Below are 13,349 nucleotides of genomic sequence, written 5' to 3' on the forward strand. Positions count from 1 at the left end.
AAATAGAACTGGATCCTTAGTGGAAAATGGGTTTTTCCTAAAATAAGGTCAATTCCTAAGGAACTAGCTTACAATCTATTGTTTTTTTTTCTCTGCCTCCCTGGATCTGACTAGAGAATTCAGTTTCAATATTAACATTATTATTCTCTTTCCCTTTTTATTTTATGCATTTTTCATATCCATTCAATCATTTTCAGTTTTGTCTAATTCTTTGTGACCCCATTTGGGGTTTTCTTGGCAGGGATACTGGAGTAGTTTGCCATTTCCTGACATAGATGAGGAAACTGAGGCAAAGAGGATGAAGTGACTGGCCCAGCTAGGAAGTATCTGGGAACAAATCTGAACTCAGAAAGAAGAGTCTTCCTGACCCTGGGCCTGGCACTCTAGTTAGTGCACCTAAATGCCTGTATATTTTCATATATTATTTTTACATTGTCCTATATTTTATATTTTCATATATTGGTTATACGACATTATATTCTTTCACCTGCTTGTTATTATCTAACATTAATATTTTTTATGTGTTTACTTTCTGTCCTAGTAACAAATCTAGGACAGAAAGGCAAGGGCTGAGTAAAAGTAGTTAAGTGACTTGACCAGGGTCACACAGCTAATGTCAAGTGACATTTAACCTAGATCCTCCCTTCCCCAGGCTTAGCACTCCATCCAGTGAGCCACTAGCTGTCCCAAGCCCTAAATTGTGAACGAGCTCCCTCTCCTCTTTTGACTTCCTATTGACTGCCTATTTATAACTTGCCTTACTAAGTAATAGGTAAAGTCCTGGAGGGCAGGGATTGTCCCCTCGCTCTGGATCCCAGATTTAGTAACTACCAATAAAATAGGTGCAATAAAGGATTGTTAAATTAAGCAGATGTCTATTAAGTGCAATGCATTTATTGAGAAACTGCCTAGAGAATTAATCCTCCAGTAGAACTGGAGTTCTCTATCTTTTCTGTATCCTGGAACCTTAAAGCATTTCAAAAACCCAAAATCAGAACTGTTTTTAGATGCATAAAATAAAATCTACAGGATAACAAAGGAAACCAATTATAGCAAAATAGTTTTTAATACAAGCTGTAAACCTCAAAATTTCTCAGACTTATGAATGTTAGGGGTTTCCCCCATTGGGGAATCTTTTACTTTAAAAAATTCCCTAGCAGATGGTGAGAACTTGAGTGTGGGGGCTCCTTGCCTTGGGAATATCCCTACTCCACCCTACTTAGGACTGCTTTAGGACAGAGAGCTCCTTGAGAACAATGAAAAGTACTTTGATCCATGCTTATGGAAGGGACAGGAAGTTCTTTGAGTCATGACTATTTTAGAATTGATACAATGGGATACTAAGTACCTATAAAGGTGGGGCCACTTGGAAACTACTTAAACCTAAAAGGGTGATAACTTATTCAGAGGTTTTTTCTAATGAAATTTGTCGACACAGCAGCATTTTTTTCCTGACTTACTAAAGAGATTAAAACTACTCAGCTGTGAATTCAAAATGGGCGGTCCTTTAGAAACATCTACAGTGATTGGTAGATGTAAGGACTTGGGGGAGGTGACAGAGAAGATTTTGCCCTTAAAAATAAGAGCTCAGGGAAGAGCTGGGAAGTCATTCTGAAACATTCAGATTGGAGAGACTCATTCTGAGGAGACTGATTCTGAAACATTCAGATGGAGGAGGGAGCTGGTGAAAGCAGCTGAGATGCTGCTGGCCTGGTGTCATTAGAAATCCTTACTTAGACAGATCTTATGGTGAGTGTTAAAAAACTGACTGATTTCTCTTTTAAGACTCAGGTCTAGGCCATATTGGCTTTGAGGCCCTTCATACTTATTCCTTTCTTACTCTTCTCTCACTCTTTCTTTGATTACTCATTGTATTGTTAATTAAAATCTCTATAAAACCCAATTGACTTGGGTATTTGAATAATTGGGAATATTTCCCTGGCGACCACCTTATATTTGATTTAAAACCCCAAGACACTGTAGTGAAACATATTTCTGCGGTCAAACTTACTCACCCTCTCTTATATCTATCACAATTTATATCTTCCACTATTTTAATCACTACAGTTTAAGACCTCAACCATTTTAAATCTCACAAAGCTCATATATTATATTCCATATTATGGAATTGCTTGTCACCTCTGGGAGGGGGGAAAGAAGAGGGAGGGAGACAACACGAATCATGTAACTTTGGAAAACTTCTGTGTACATTTGTTATTGGAATAAAATAAAGATAAATTTTAACAGAAAAAAAGGGGGGAAAAAAAGCTCATAGAACAATATGGAACCCCACAAGGAAAAATTTGGAAAGACCTCTATGAAGTGATACAAAGTGATATGAGCAGAACCAGGAAAGCACTGTATATACACTGTATAAACACTATCTACTGTATACAGTAACAGAAATATTGTACAATGATCCACTGTAAAGGGCTTTGCCACTACAAAAAAGAACTGCTGCAAATGCTTTGGTACAGCCTGGTCTTTTCCCTTTATCTCTGATCTCTTTTGGAAATGGAAGGGTTGGCCATCACTTGGGGAATGGCTGGACCAGTCGTGGTATAGAGTTTTATGGAAAACCATCATGTCATGAGAAACGATGAACAGGATGAGTTCAGAAAAGCTTGAAAAGACCTCTATGAACTGATGCACAGTGATGTGAGCAGAAACCAGAGAACAGTACAGGAACAGAAAGAGTGTACAATGTTCAACCGTGAAGGACTGAACCATTATCAGCCCAAGAAATCCCAGGCACCCATGATGAAAAATGCTTCTTCATTCACAGCCAAAGAAGGAATTATTGGAATCTCAGTGCCGATCAAAGCCTGCCATCCTCCACTTTATTTCTTCCATGAGTTTTTTATTATATGTATGGAACTATGTATTACATAAAAGCACTGATATAACCTATATCAGACTATTTTGCTGCTTAGAGGAGTCAGGGACAGAGCAGAGGGAGAAAAGGAGAAAAATCTGAATCCTAAAACATCTGAGAACAATTGTCTATATTGGTTCCTATTTTTAAGTTAAACATTTATATTTAATTAAAAAAAAATTTTTTTAAATCCTTTCCTTCTGTCTTGGAATCAATATTGTATATTGGTTCCAAGGCAGAAGAGTGGTAAGGGCTAAGCAATGGGGGTCAAGTGACACAGCTAGCAAGCATCTGAGGCCAAATTTGAACCCAAGCCCTCCCATCTCTAGGCCTGGCTTTCAATCCACTGAGCTACCCAGCTACCCCCTTAAATTGAAATTTTAAAATAAATAAATATTAAAATGGAAATAAAATAAAAATAATATATTGAAATTTAAAATAAAATATTGAAAATAAAATAAATATATTAAAATACTAATAATTTAAAAATAAAATTTAAGATTAAAAAAACAAACAAACATAAACAAGTTTATAGGACCCAGATGAAGAACCTCTATAGAAAAAGGACAGGACACATCAAAATAAAATTATTTCAAAAAGCATATATTTCAAGTAGCCAGTGTAAAAATGGAGATTTGAACCTCAGACTTCAATCCCCAGAAGTCCTTGGCAGTTCCCAGAATGCCCTATAATCTCACCTGAGATCCCCACCTGGGCCATTGCTTCTCACCACAACCCTCGTTGAGATTCTTGACCTAATGTTATAGACAAAAGGACAGATAGAGGGCACCAAACTTGCCCATAGTCAGTCACTCATTTGGTTAAATATCTGAGGCTGGATTTGAACTCAGGGCTTCCTGACCCTCCATTGCCCCTCTACCTGGCACCCAAATACAACATTACAAAATGTCACCAGATATGTTACTTTTATCTATTTAAAATCATCCAAACTGGCCCAAATCCTCCCCTTTGTCCACCCCCCCCCCCAGTCCCTAAGGAGAGACTGAAGTGACCACTGACCCAAGAGAAGAACCCAGGTACTCTGCTGCCCAGATTGTCTGCCTCAGACCTCTGCACCCCAAAGCCGGTGGATGCATGCCTGACACCGCCTTTTTTAGACTCTCTTTTTTAACCCTACTCTGGGGAATGTAGGTTGTTTATTTTGTTTATTTTTTTGTTTTTTTTTTTACTTTAAAAACCCAATTTCCTGTTTCAACAACAAATGAGGCAGCTTCCCTTTCTCCTTCCCCCTAGTTTTTTGGCCCAGGGAGGGAGAGAGTCTGAGTCAAGGGGCCCGGGGACGTCTCTGGAGGAGGCTGAGGAGACAGCACTGACACCATCTCTCTTTCCGTTCCCAGGAGTGGAAATTGGCCAGAGCTGGCTGACCCCTTCTGGAAGGGGCCCTTCCTTCCTTTCCGTCACAGGGGTTGAAGGGGAGGGAGAAAGGAGCAGAGGGTACTTGGGTTGGGCTGGGGGCTGTTTCCAGGCCTCCCTCAACCCTTCCACCAAGCTGGGGCCTTAGGATTTGTTTGGGATCTGAGTCAGTTTTGCAAATCTGCCCAGGCCCTACCTTTCTCTGGCTGATGGCACTGCCCTCTTATCCTCAGTGCCACTGAGAACTTCTGCGTTCCAGGTCCAAAGATAGCAGGAAGCCAAGGAGGCCAGATACTTTCCCAGTGACTTGCCCAGGTCGTGCAGCTAGAAAGTGTCTGAGTCCAACTTTGAACCCGGGTCCTCCAGACTCCAGGCCTGGCACTCTATCCTCTGTGCCACCCAGCGGCCCCTAGTTTATAGGTTCTTAATTTAGGGTTCATGGACCCAGGTAAATTTCAGTTCTATGAACTCAGATGGGGGGAAAATGACATTTTAATTTTTGCTAATCTCTTACTGAAAGTTAGTGTTTTCTTTAATTCTGAATGTAAACCTCAAAAATTACCCCCAAGAGTCAGAGGAGTCAGGGGTATGTTGGAGCCAGTTTAGACTCTTCTGAGCTGATTGTTAAATTTTTACTATAAGCACCTGGAAAATTGGCAAATTAAAAATCTGGGCTTGGTTTATTTCTTTGTTGATTGTCCATTTAAGAAAATGATGGAGGGGCAGTGAGGTGGCAGGTCCAAGAGTGGATCCAAATCTGGTCTTAAACACTTCCTAGCTGTGGAACCCTGGGCCAAATCCTTAACCCTGATTGCCTAACTCTGTCTTAGAACTGACACTATGACGGAGGTAAAGGGTTAAAAAAAATGCTGTGGACACCATCATGATGAGCATAGTCTAATTGGTGCTCCTTGATCTAATGGCCAAAAAGTACTCTCCTCCCCATCTCAGCCAATACGGTCCCAGAATGGGATAGCAAATGAAGAGGAATCATTAAGGCTTCTCACAGCAATGAGTGAATACGTTTTTAATTCACTCGAGAGGATGATAGGACCTTGGCCATTGTAGGAAGGCAACTGACAAAATGAAGAAAACATCTTGTGGATGGCTAAGGGAACCAGTCAAGCCTGTGGACCTATAGACGTGTATATATACCAAATCAAATTATATAAGCATAATACTAAACAATAATGCAATACTATGTCATATCTGGTCATTCAGCACCTGTAGCAGAGGACAGCAAAGAGGGAAGGATGTTCATGTTCATCCCCTTCCCATCACCAGTTATGTCCCTGGAGCTGATGGATCAATAAGAAATATTGCTTCTAGCAAGGATAGAAGACAGACACAAACAACCGTCAGGACTATTGCCACCACGTTTCCATTGCTTTCTCCCTCTTTCCCTGTAGCCCCTTCTCCCACTGGGGAGGTATTCCAGGAAGGTCCATCTTGGGGAGGGGGTCCCTTGTTCTCTGTATTTTACCACCCTGTATCTCTTTCTCTCTCCTTTACAGTCTCCCTTTTATGTATCAACTTCCCCAATTAGAATTTAAGTTTCTTTAGGTGAAGAATTGCCTTTCTGATTGCTTGTACTTGTAAGTGATTAATAAATGCATATTGATCATTTAAAAGGAAAAACAATTACTCAAGGGAGGAAGTAGCCTTTAGGAGCATCAACCCTCAAAATAGAGAAGAGAGCTAACTATTGAGTCAGGAAAGGAGAAAATCCAGGGAGCCCAGCTGAGCAGCTTACCCCAAAGCGACAAAAAATGAAAAGAAAGCTTACCAAGGATTTGGGAATGGGAGAAAGGATTTCCAGTGTCTAAAGTACCAAGAGTTGTGAGGTGTCATTGTCACGTGTGAACCTGACCAATGTGTAGCACTACTATTATACTTTGAATTTTCAAGTGCTCCTCAGATTGATGGAAGCAATGTCTTATAGCAACTATTCCTTCTGTACTTCGTAAATGCCTAATCTAACAGCTGCTGTTAAACTGCTGCTGTTAAACAGTGAATTTAATAGCACACTGGTGGGGACTCATGAGTACAGTCATATGAGTATTATCCCTAAAACTAAAGCAGCAGCCACCTACTGGAAATCCAACCTACTAGTATGTAAAAGTGTAAGTTGGGGAAATATCTTAGAAGGGGAAATACATATGATTTTATTCTAAAGTGTATTTGTATTTTATTCATGACAATAGATCCATGAGTGTAAAAATGGAAACTTAAATCCAGGACTCCAGTCCTCAGAAGTCCTTCCCCTCTCCCAGAATGCTTTATAATCACACTGAATTCTCACCTGGGAGAGATCACAAATTATTATTTAAAGGAGTTCTCCAATTACTGAAGCTCTCTTCTCTTCCTGTTTCCGCTGGCAAGCAGACTCGTCTCATGATGTGAGTGAAAATTGAATGGGCCTCTTGGCCTACCTAGCACATACTTCTCTTGTATATTCTTAAATTCCTTATATTAAATAAAACTCTAAAAATAGAATACTCCTTGCAGTGAGAAACTAATTTCTACCTCCCTCAGTTTCCCCCAAATTTTAACTCTAACAGTTTGGCGTAACCACTTCAGGAAAACGAAATATCTCAATCTTCTGATTCTTTTCTCTACTAAGTTCAGCTTTTAATAGCTACTGCCTAGAAAAAAAAATTTTAAGCCATGTTTTTCCAAGATGCTTTTTTAGAAAACCATCTTGATCAGCTCCTGCCAACAGCCATCCACTTCGGACTTTCTTGATTCAATATCGATCACCTGGTCACAGCCCTTCCGGCCCGCCTACTGTTGCCTGTAATCTGGACCTGTTTGATTGATATCGCCCACCTGGTCTTGGCCCTGCCCACCTCGGTGCTCTCTCTTGCTCACCCCTTCCCTGTTTAACCCAGATTTCAATCATCTGGTGACCTGCCTGCCCAACAAACTCTAGCCTTGGAGTAGATCCGCTCATCACTCAGGACTCATTTCTACTAGCTGGTAAAAAAAACCGGGGTATTGGCCTCCACGTAGGAGCAGGTATCGTAGGAGGGGAAAGAGAAAAAGGGAGAGAAGAGACTTTCAAGCAGGAACTTAAAAGCATGGCTATTTTACTAGGATATCTTTTTTAACTATATTGATTCTTTCATTTACATGTGATCATGTGATTCAGGGGCAAACTTCAGCTCCCTTTTTAGCAAAATTTGAAATTCCTAAAATCCACTCTTACTATGGGGAGGAAACTCTTTGGCTCAGTGAACTGAGAGCCAGGTCTAGAGATGGGAGCTCCTGGGTTGGATTATGGCTTGAATCACTTCATGGTGGTGTGGCCCTGAGCAGATCTCTTGGACCCCATTGCTTAGCCCATATCAATTTGCCTTCAGACAATAGACATCTAAATGGATAATTAAAAAAAAAAACCTAAGGAACTTTAAAGAGACTGGAGGTTATATTTTTTAAGGCATTTTAGACTCCAATGGTTTATAAAAATCTCTGTATTCTATTGCATTTTACTGTTTGCTTTGTTTAAGGTTTAACTTTGTGATTTAAAATTCATATATTACTGCATTCAATACTATTCTGTTACACTGAATCATTTTAATGTACTGGGTTTTAACTACTGTTTTGTTGCTTTTCCCCTATAACCATATTGAACAAATATCATTGTAATTAAGCCCATATATGAAAACACAGCTTTTCTATTTTTGCCTTTGTGAATTGTCACATAGATGATAGATGGACTTCAGAACTGGTTACAATTGCTACAACAACCTTAGGAAAATTTAATGTGCTAAATATCTCAAATGATTTTAAGCGTTTTTTAAACATGATTTTTGGAATTTTTTTAACAGTCTCTGGTTATTTTGCCTGCCCCTAACATGAGGTGTAAGACCCATTCTTAGTAGCTGAAGTGAAATACATTTTATAACCCCCAACCTTCCCATATGTGAATGGAAGTTGGGGCAGTTAATCTCAGGACATTTGTATCCCTAAAAAGCCTCCAAAAAAGGATCATGTTCTAAACCCAAAATGAGTCTTACTGTGTTTAAAAATATGTTTATTACCAAGGTTGAAAGATTTGCTATGTTTATAAAAACTTGTGACAAATATCCATCAATTCATAGGCTTTTAAAAATGCCATACAGCAACTTATGTGAAAAGTGATAGTGTGTTTGTTTGTTATTGTAATTAATTGGGCTATTGAATTTTGGGGATATTGATATCTACATATTTGTACTACTGTTCTTTAACAATGAAAAATGTTACTACTGTTCAATTCAATTGCTCATACTCACAGTGGATCATGGCCACATATGAAGAGGAAATGGATCTCATTTTTGGTGAGAAAGTCTTGTATTCTATATTTTCTTAGCTGACACAGTATGTCAATGATTATAAGCTATATTTTTGAATTTTTTTAACTCTTATTATATTCTTCTTGCATGTGCAGTATACTATTTCAGTTTTTTTAATTTTTTCTCTTCTTTTTATATTTGAATAACATGTCACCAGCATTTAGATTTTCTTTAACTTTTTGATTTTGCAGTACTATAAGTTTAAGATACATTTGCTATAATGTCAATGCATGCCCCAAAAGCTTGAGACTATAAAAATGATGCCACTAATTGTTTAAAATAAATTATGGGGACTTTACTTAATAATTCTGTCTGATTCCAGGGCAAGATATACACAAAAGAGCCATTGCACAGTGCCAAAGAAGCACAAAGCTAAACTGCATAGTATCAATCGAGCACAAGGTCAAAGAGACCAACCAATCCTGGTGGGATTCATGTAATTTTGAGCCTAGACAAAGAGGACTTGAACGTGTTTGGGGTTCGAGGTTGCGGCTGTTTAACATGTGTTAAGGGCAGGTCTTCCTTGTTCCACATTCTACCAAGTATCTCAAATTTGGCTCCTACAATCTAGTCCCTTTTTTCTCTTTCATAGTGTGGTACCTTTCTGTAGTCCTGGCTACTGAATGGGTAAATGCATCATTGCTTAGATCATTTTAATTGGGCACTGATTCAAGGACCTGTTATAGATTTATTTTTCTTTTACTAGGAATTTATACATACAAGACTTTGATAGTCTATATTTTCATCCAGAAATTTTTCTTTTTTTATTTGGATTTTTCTGATGTCTTTTTAATTTCTCTTGCCAATTGATTCATATACCTGATACCTCAGCCATGCATCCCTAAGTGATCCTGTATTTTTCAATCTCCCACAACACGGGGTTCCCCCAAATTTTAACTCTCACATGAGAAATCTGATGGTTCACAGAAAAAATTACCCCAAAATAATCATTCCCTTTGATTCAAAATTCCCTTGTTGGGAATATGATGAAAGTGTTATCAAAAACAACGAAGAGCATTTTTCTTAACAATTTTCACAGCAGCATTACCCACACATGCACAAACTGGAAAAAGGTATAATCATAACTAAAGAAATCACACTAGTTACTATTATTATTATTATTATTGATGATGTTGATGATGATGAAGCTTGGGGGCAGCTAGGTGACATTGTGGATAGGGCATTTGGGAGGAGCTGGGTTCCAATTTGACCACAGACACCTCCTAGTTGTGTGACCCTAGGCAAGTCACTTAACTTCATTTGTGTAATTCTTGCTTGCCTTTCTGTCTTAGAGTGATTTTGAAAGCAGAAAAGTAAAGGTTTACAAAAAAAGAAGCTTGGCACAGTGCCCAACACAAGCAAGCACTAAATCATGCTATCATCGTTATCATTATTATTATTAAATTTTTAATAAAACATTAAATTTAAAAGCAGGATCTCCTACCATTTGAAAACCAGTAATGTTGGTATAAAGCATTTATTAAGTCTGATATCTATATTTTCTGAACCCCTCATGGTCTCCATGGTCTCCAGAGGTCTGCTGCCTATATATTGCTGAATTCTGCCCTATACCACTCACTATGTGACTTTGGCCAAGTCACTTAAAATCTCTTGAGTTTGATTTCTCTCATCCATCAACTTTTTTTTTTAATTAAACCTTACCTTCTGTCTTAGTGTGACTTCTTAGACAGAAGAGTGGTAAGGGCTAGGCAATGGGGGTTAAATGACTTGCCCAAGGCCACACTGCTAGAAAACTTCTGGGGTCAGATTTGAACCCAGGTCCTCTCATCTCCAGGCCTGGCATTGTATCTTAGTGTACTTATTGTACTACCTACCTGATCCCATTACCATAGACTTTCTAAGGATCTGTGATTTCTCAAATCCTTTCTGCCTTTTTTTACCTTTTTGTTCTGATTTGATAGATTTAGAGGCAATCCTGCTGACTTTGCTTGGGTCTTTTTAAATGAATTTTATCCTCTCCTCCCCAGTACCCATCCATTGAGAAGAGAAGAAAACCAATACCTTTTCCAAATATGTATATAGCATGCAAAACTAATTCTGGCATAAATTGTATTTAAAAATGAAACAGGGAAGAGAACATGCTTCCATCTGTACTCTGAGCCCAAAGTCTCCCTCTCTGGAGGTAGCCGGCATTTTTAATCATGAGTCCTTTGGAATTTCCATTGGTCATGGTTTCTAATGGTCCAGGTTTCCGAATTTGCCTTTAAAATATTGTTGTCCAATATGGAAACATGTTTTGCGTGATAATACATATACAATCCAGATCAAATTGTCTGCCAGCTCCAGGAGGGGAGAAGGAAGGGAGACAATTTGGATCATGTAACTTTAGAAAACTTATGTGGAAATTTATTATATGTAAATGGTAAAAAAAAAATTTAAAAAGAAAGAAATTTAAAAAAAATTTTTAAAAGAAAACAGAACCAGGAAAATTATACCCATGACTATGAAAATGTAATTAAAAAAAAGTTAAGATGAAAAATATATATTGATATCATTGTCTAAATTATTCTCCTGGTTCTGCTCACTTCACTTTGCATCTGTTTGCCCAAGTTTCTCCAGGTTTTTCTGGATGCATCCATCCCCTTCGGCATGTCTTCCAGGGTGACACTGCCTCATAAACACAAAGGTCACTCATTACTATTATTGCTCCATCCCTCCTGGCACTACTCAGCAACCTGTCCCGCCGCGTTAACCCTTCAATAGTATCGCTCAGCTCTGGAACCTGCCTCTGAGACATCAACTGCCTGAAAACTGCCAGCCTTTCCCACCACCCCTCCTCAGTCCCCCTAGCTGGCTTTCTTTGTGTGCCCCTCAATTTTCACTGCAGCTTGCTCTTGGGCAGGCACTGATCCAATCCATTCTGCCCCATCTGCTCTCCTCCTCCTGCCAAAGAGGGTTTAGGAGGGGGCCAGACCCAGAGCCTCTGGGTCCCTGGATTTCAGGGATACATACCTAGCAGCCTTCCCATCTGTGCCTGGACTGGGGGAGATGGATGAAATCCCCGAAGTGGGAGCCCTCCGTGCAGGGATCCAGAGGAAACTGCTTGCAGCTGCTTCCTGGCTTTGGGTCCTGAGTCCGGCTGGCGACCATAGAGCTGGGATCCAGGATCCAGGAGGCTTGGATCAACTTCCATCTCTCTGTCTTTGCTCTGGGACTTGTTTTCTCTGCCTAGAAAAGGGAAGTAGCTCCATATGTTTTGGATGACAAATGGAGAAGTCCCCCGTGGACTTTGTTCCCACAGGCTGCAGGACTTTTAAAATATGATATTGCAATTATTTTCAATGAACAAAAACCCATCTTCCCCCTTCCCACATGTCTCCATGATGAAAAAGCAAAAAGAAGAGAAACCCTGGTCTCCAGTACAGCTAGTCAAGCAAAGCAAATGGCTGAGTTGGCTGGATCCAAAAGATATGTCTCAATCTGTACCCTGAATCCATCACCTGTCTGGAGGTGGGTGGCGTGTTTCATCATGAGATCATTAGATTTCAGTTGGAAGAATCCATTCTCCCCGTGGCAAGGGACATCTAAGGGGGAGTGACTTACCTAAGGTCACATGTATCCTAGTGGAAAAGCCACGATTTATCCCCAGATTTCTTAAAAAGCTAAAGGCTCCTTCCCAAACATTGTTCCGGGCCAGGCCAAAGGAAAGTGACTGAAGGAGCATCAAAGTCAAATATCTCAGGATCTACTCCTGTGCTTGAAAATCAGGTGCTCTCCTGATGCTTATGGCCACCATCTTTATTCTCTTACTGAAATCTTCAAGGGACAGCTGGGTGGCTTCCTGGATTGAGATTGTGGATTGAGAGTCAGGCCTAGAGATGGTAGGTTCTGTGTTTAAATATGACCTCAGACACTTCCTATCTGGGTGACCCTGGGTGAGTCACTTCATTGATCTTCTGCCTCGGAACCAAATACAGTATTGACTCCAAGATGAAAGGTAAGAGGAAGGAAGGAAGGAAGGAAGGAAGGAAGGAAGGAAGGAAGGAAGGAAGGAAGGAAGGAAGGAAGGAAGGAAGGAAGGAAGGGAGGGAGGGAGGGAGGGAGGGAGGGAGGGAGGGAGAGAGAGAGAGAGAGAGAGAGAGAGAGAGAAAGAAAGAAAGAAAGAAAGAAAGAAAGAAAGAAAGAAAGAAAGAAAAGAAGAGAGAGAGAGAGAGAGAGAGAGAGAGAGAGAGAGAGAGGGAGGGAGGGAGGGAGGGAGGGAGGGAGGGAGAGAGAGAGAGAGAGAGAGAGAGAGAGAGAGAGAGAGAGGAGAGAAAGAAAGAAAGAAAGAAAGGAAGGAAGGAAGGAAGGAAAGGAAGGAAGGAAAGGAAGGAAGGAAGGAAGGAAGGAAGGAAGGAAGGAAGGAAGGAAGGAAGTAAAGAAGGAAGGATGGAAGGAAAGAAGGAAGGAAAAAGAAAGAAAGAAAGAAAGAAAGAAAGAAAGAAAGAAAGAAAGAAAGAAAGAAAGAAAGAAAGAAAGAAAGAAAGAAAGAAAGAAAGAAGAAAGAAAGAAAGAAAGAAAGAAAGAAAGAAAGAAAGAAAAGAAAGAAAGAAAGGAAGGAAGGAAGGAAGAGAGAAAGAGAGAAAGAGAGAAAGAGAGAAAGAGAGAAAGAGAGAAAGAGAGAAAGAGAGAAAGAGAGAAGAGAGAAAGAGAGAAAGAGAGAAAGAAAGAAAAAAGAAAGAAAGAAAGAAAGAAAGAAAGAAAGAAAGAAAGAAAGAAAGAAAGAAAGAAAGAAAGAAAGAAAGAAAGAAAGAAAGAAAGAAAGA

The 13,349-nt window shown here is 39.6% G+C and overlaps 1 protein-coding gene across 1 annotated transcript in view; it reads right to left on the reverse strand.

Moving 5' to 3' along the window:
• Positions 1-11,765, reverse strand: part of SP1 (Sp1 transcription factor) — an 82,017-nt gene extending 70,252 nt beyond the window's left edge. Inside the window, exon 1 of the mRNA XM_056798120.1 lies at positions 11,557-11,765. Within this exon, the coding sequence (XP_056654098.1) occupies positions 11,557-11,737 (181 nt within the window). The 5' untranslated portion in view covers positions 11,738-11,765. The remainder of the gene's footprint in view (positions 1-11,556) is intronic.
• Between the last annotated feature and the right edge of the window lie 1,584 nt (positions 11,766-13,349).

Source organism: Monodelphis domestica, chromosome 5 (genome assembly GCF_027887165.1).
Source record: "Monodelphis domestica isolate mMonDom1 chromosome 5, mMonDom1.pri, whole genome shotgun sequence".
Lineage (NCBI taxonomy): Eukaryota > Metazoa > Chordata > Mammalia > Didelphimorphia > Didelphidae > Monodelphis > Monodelphis domestica.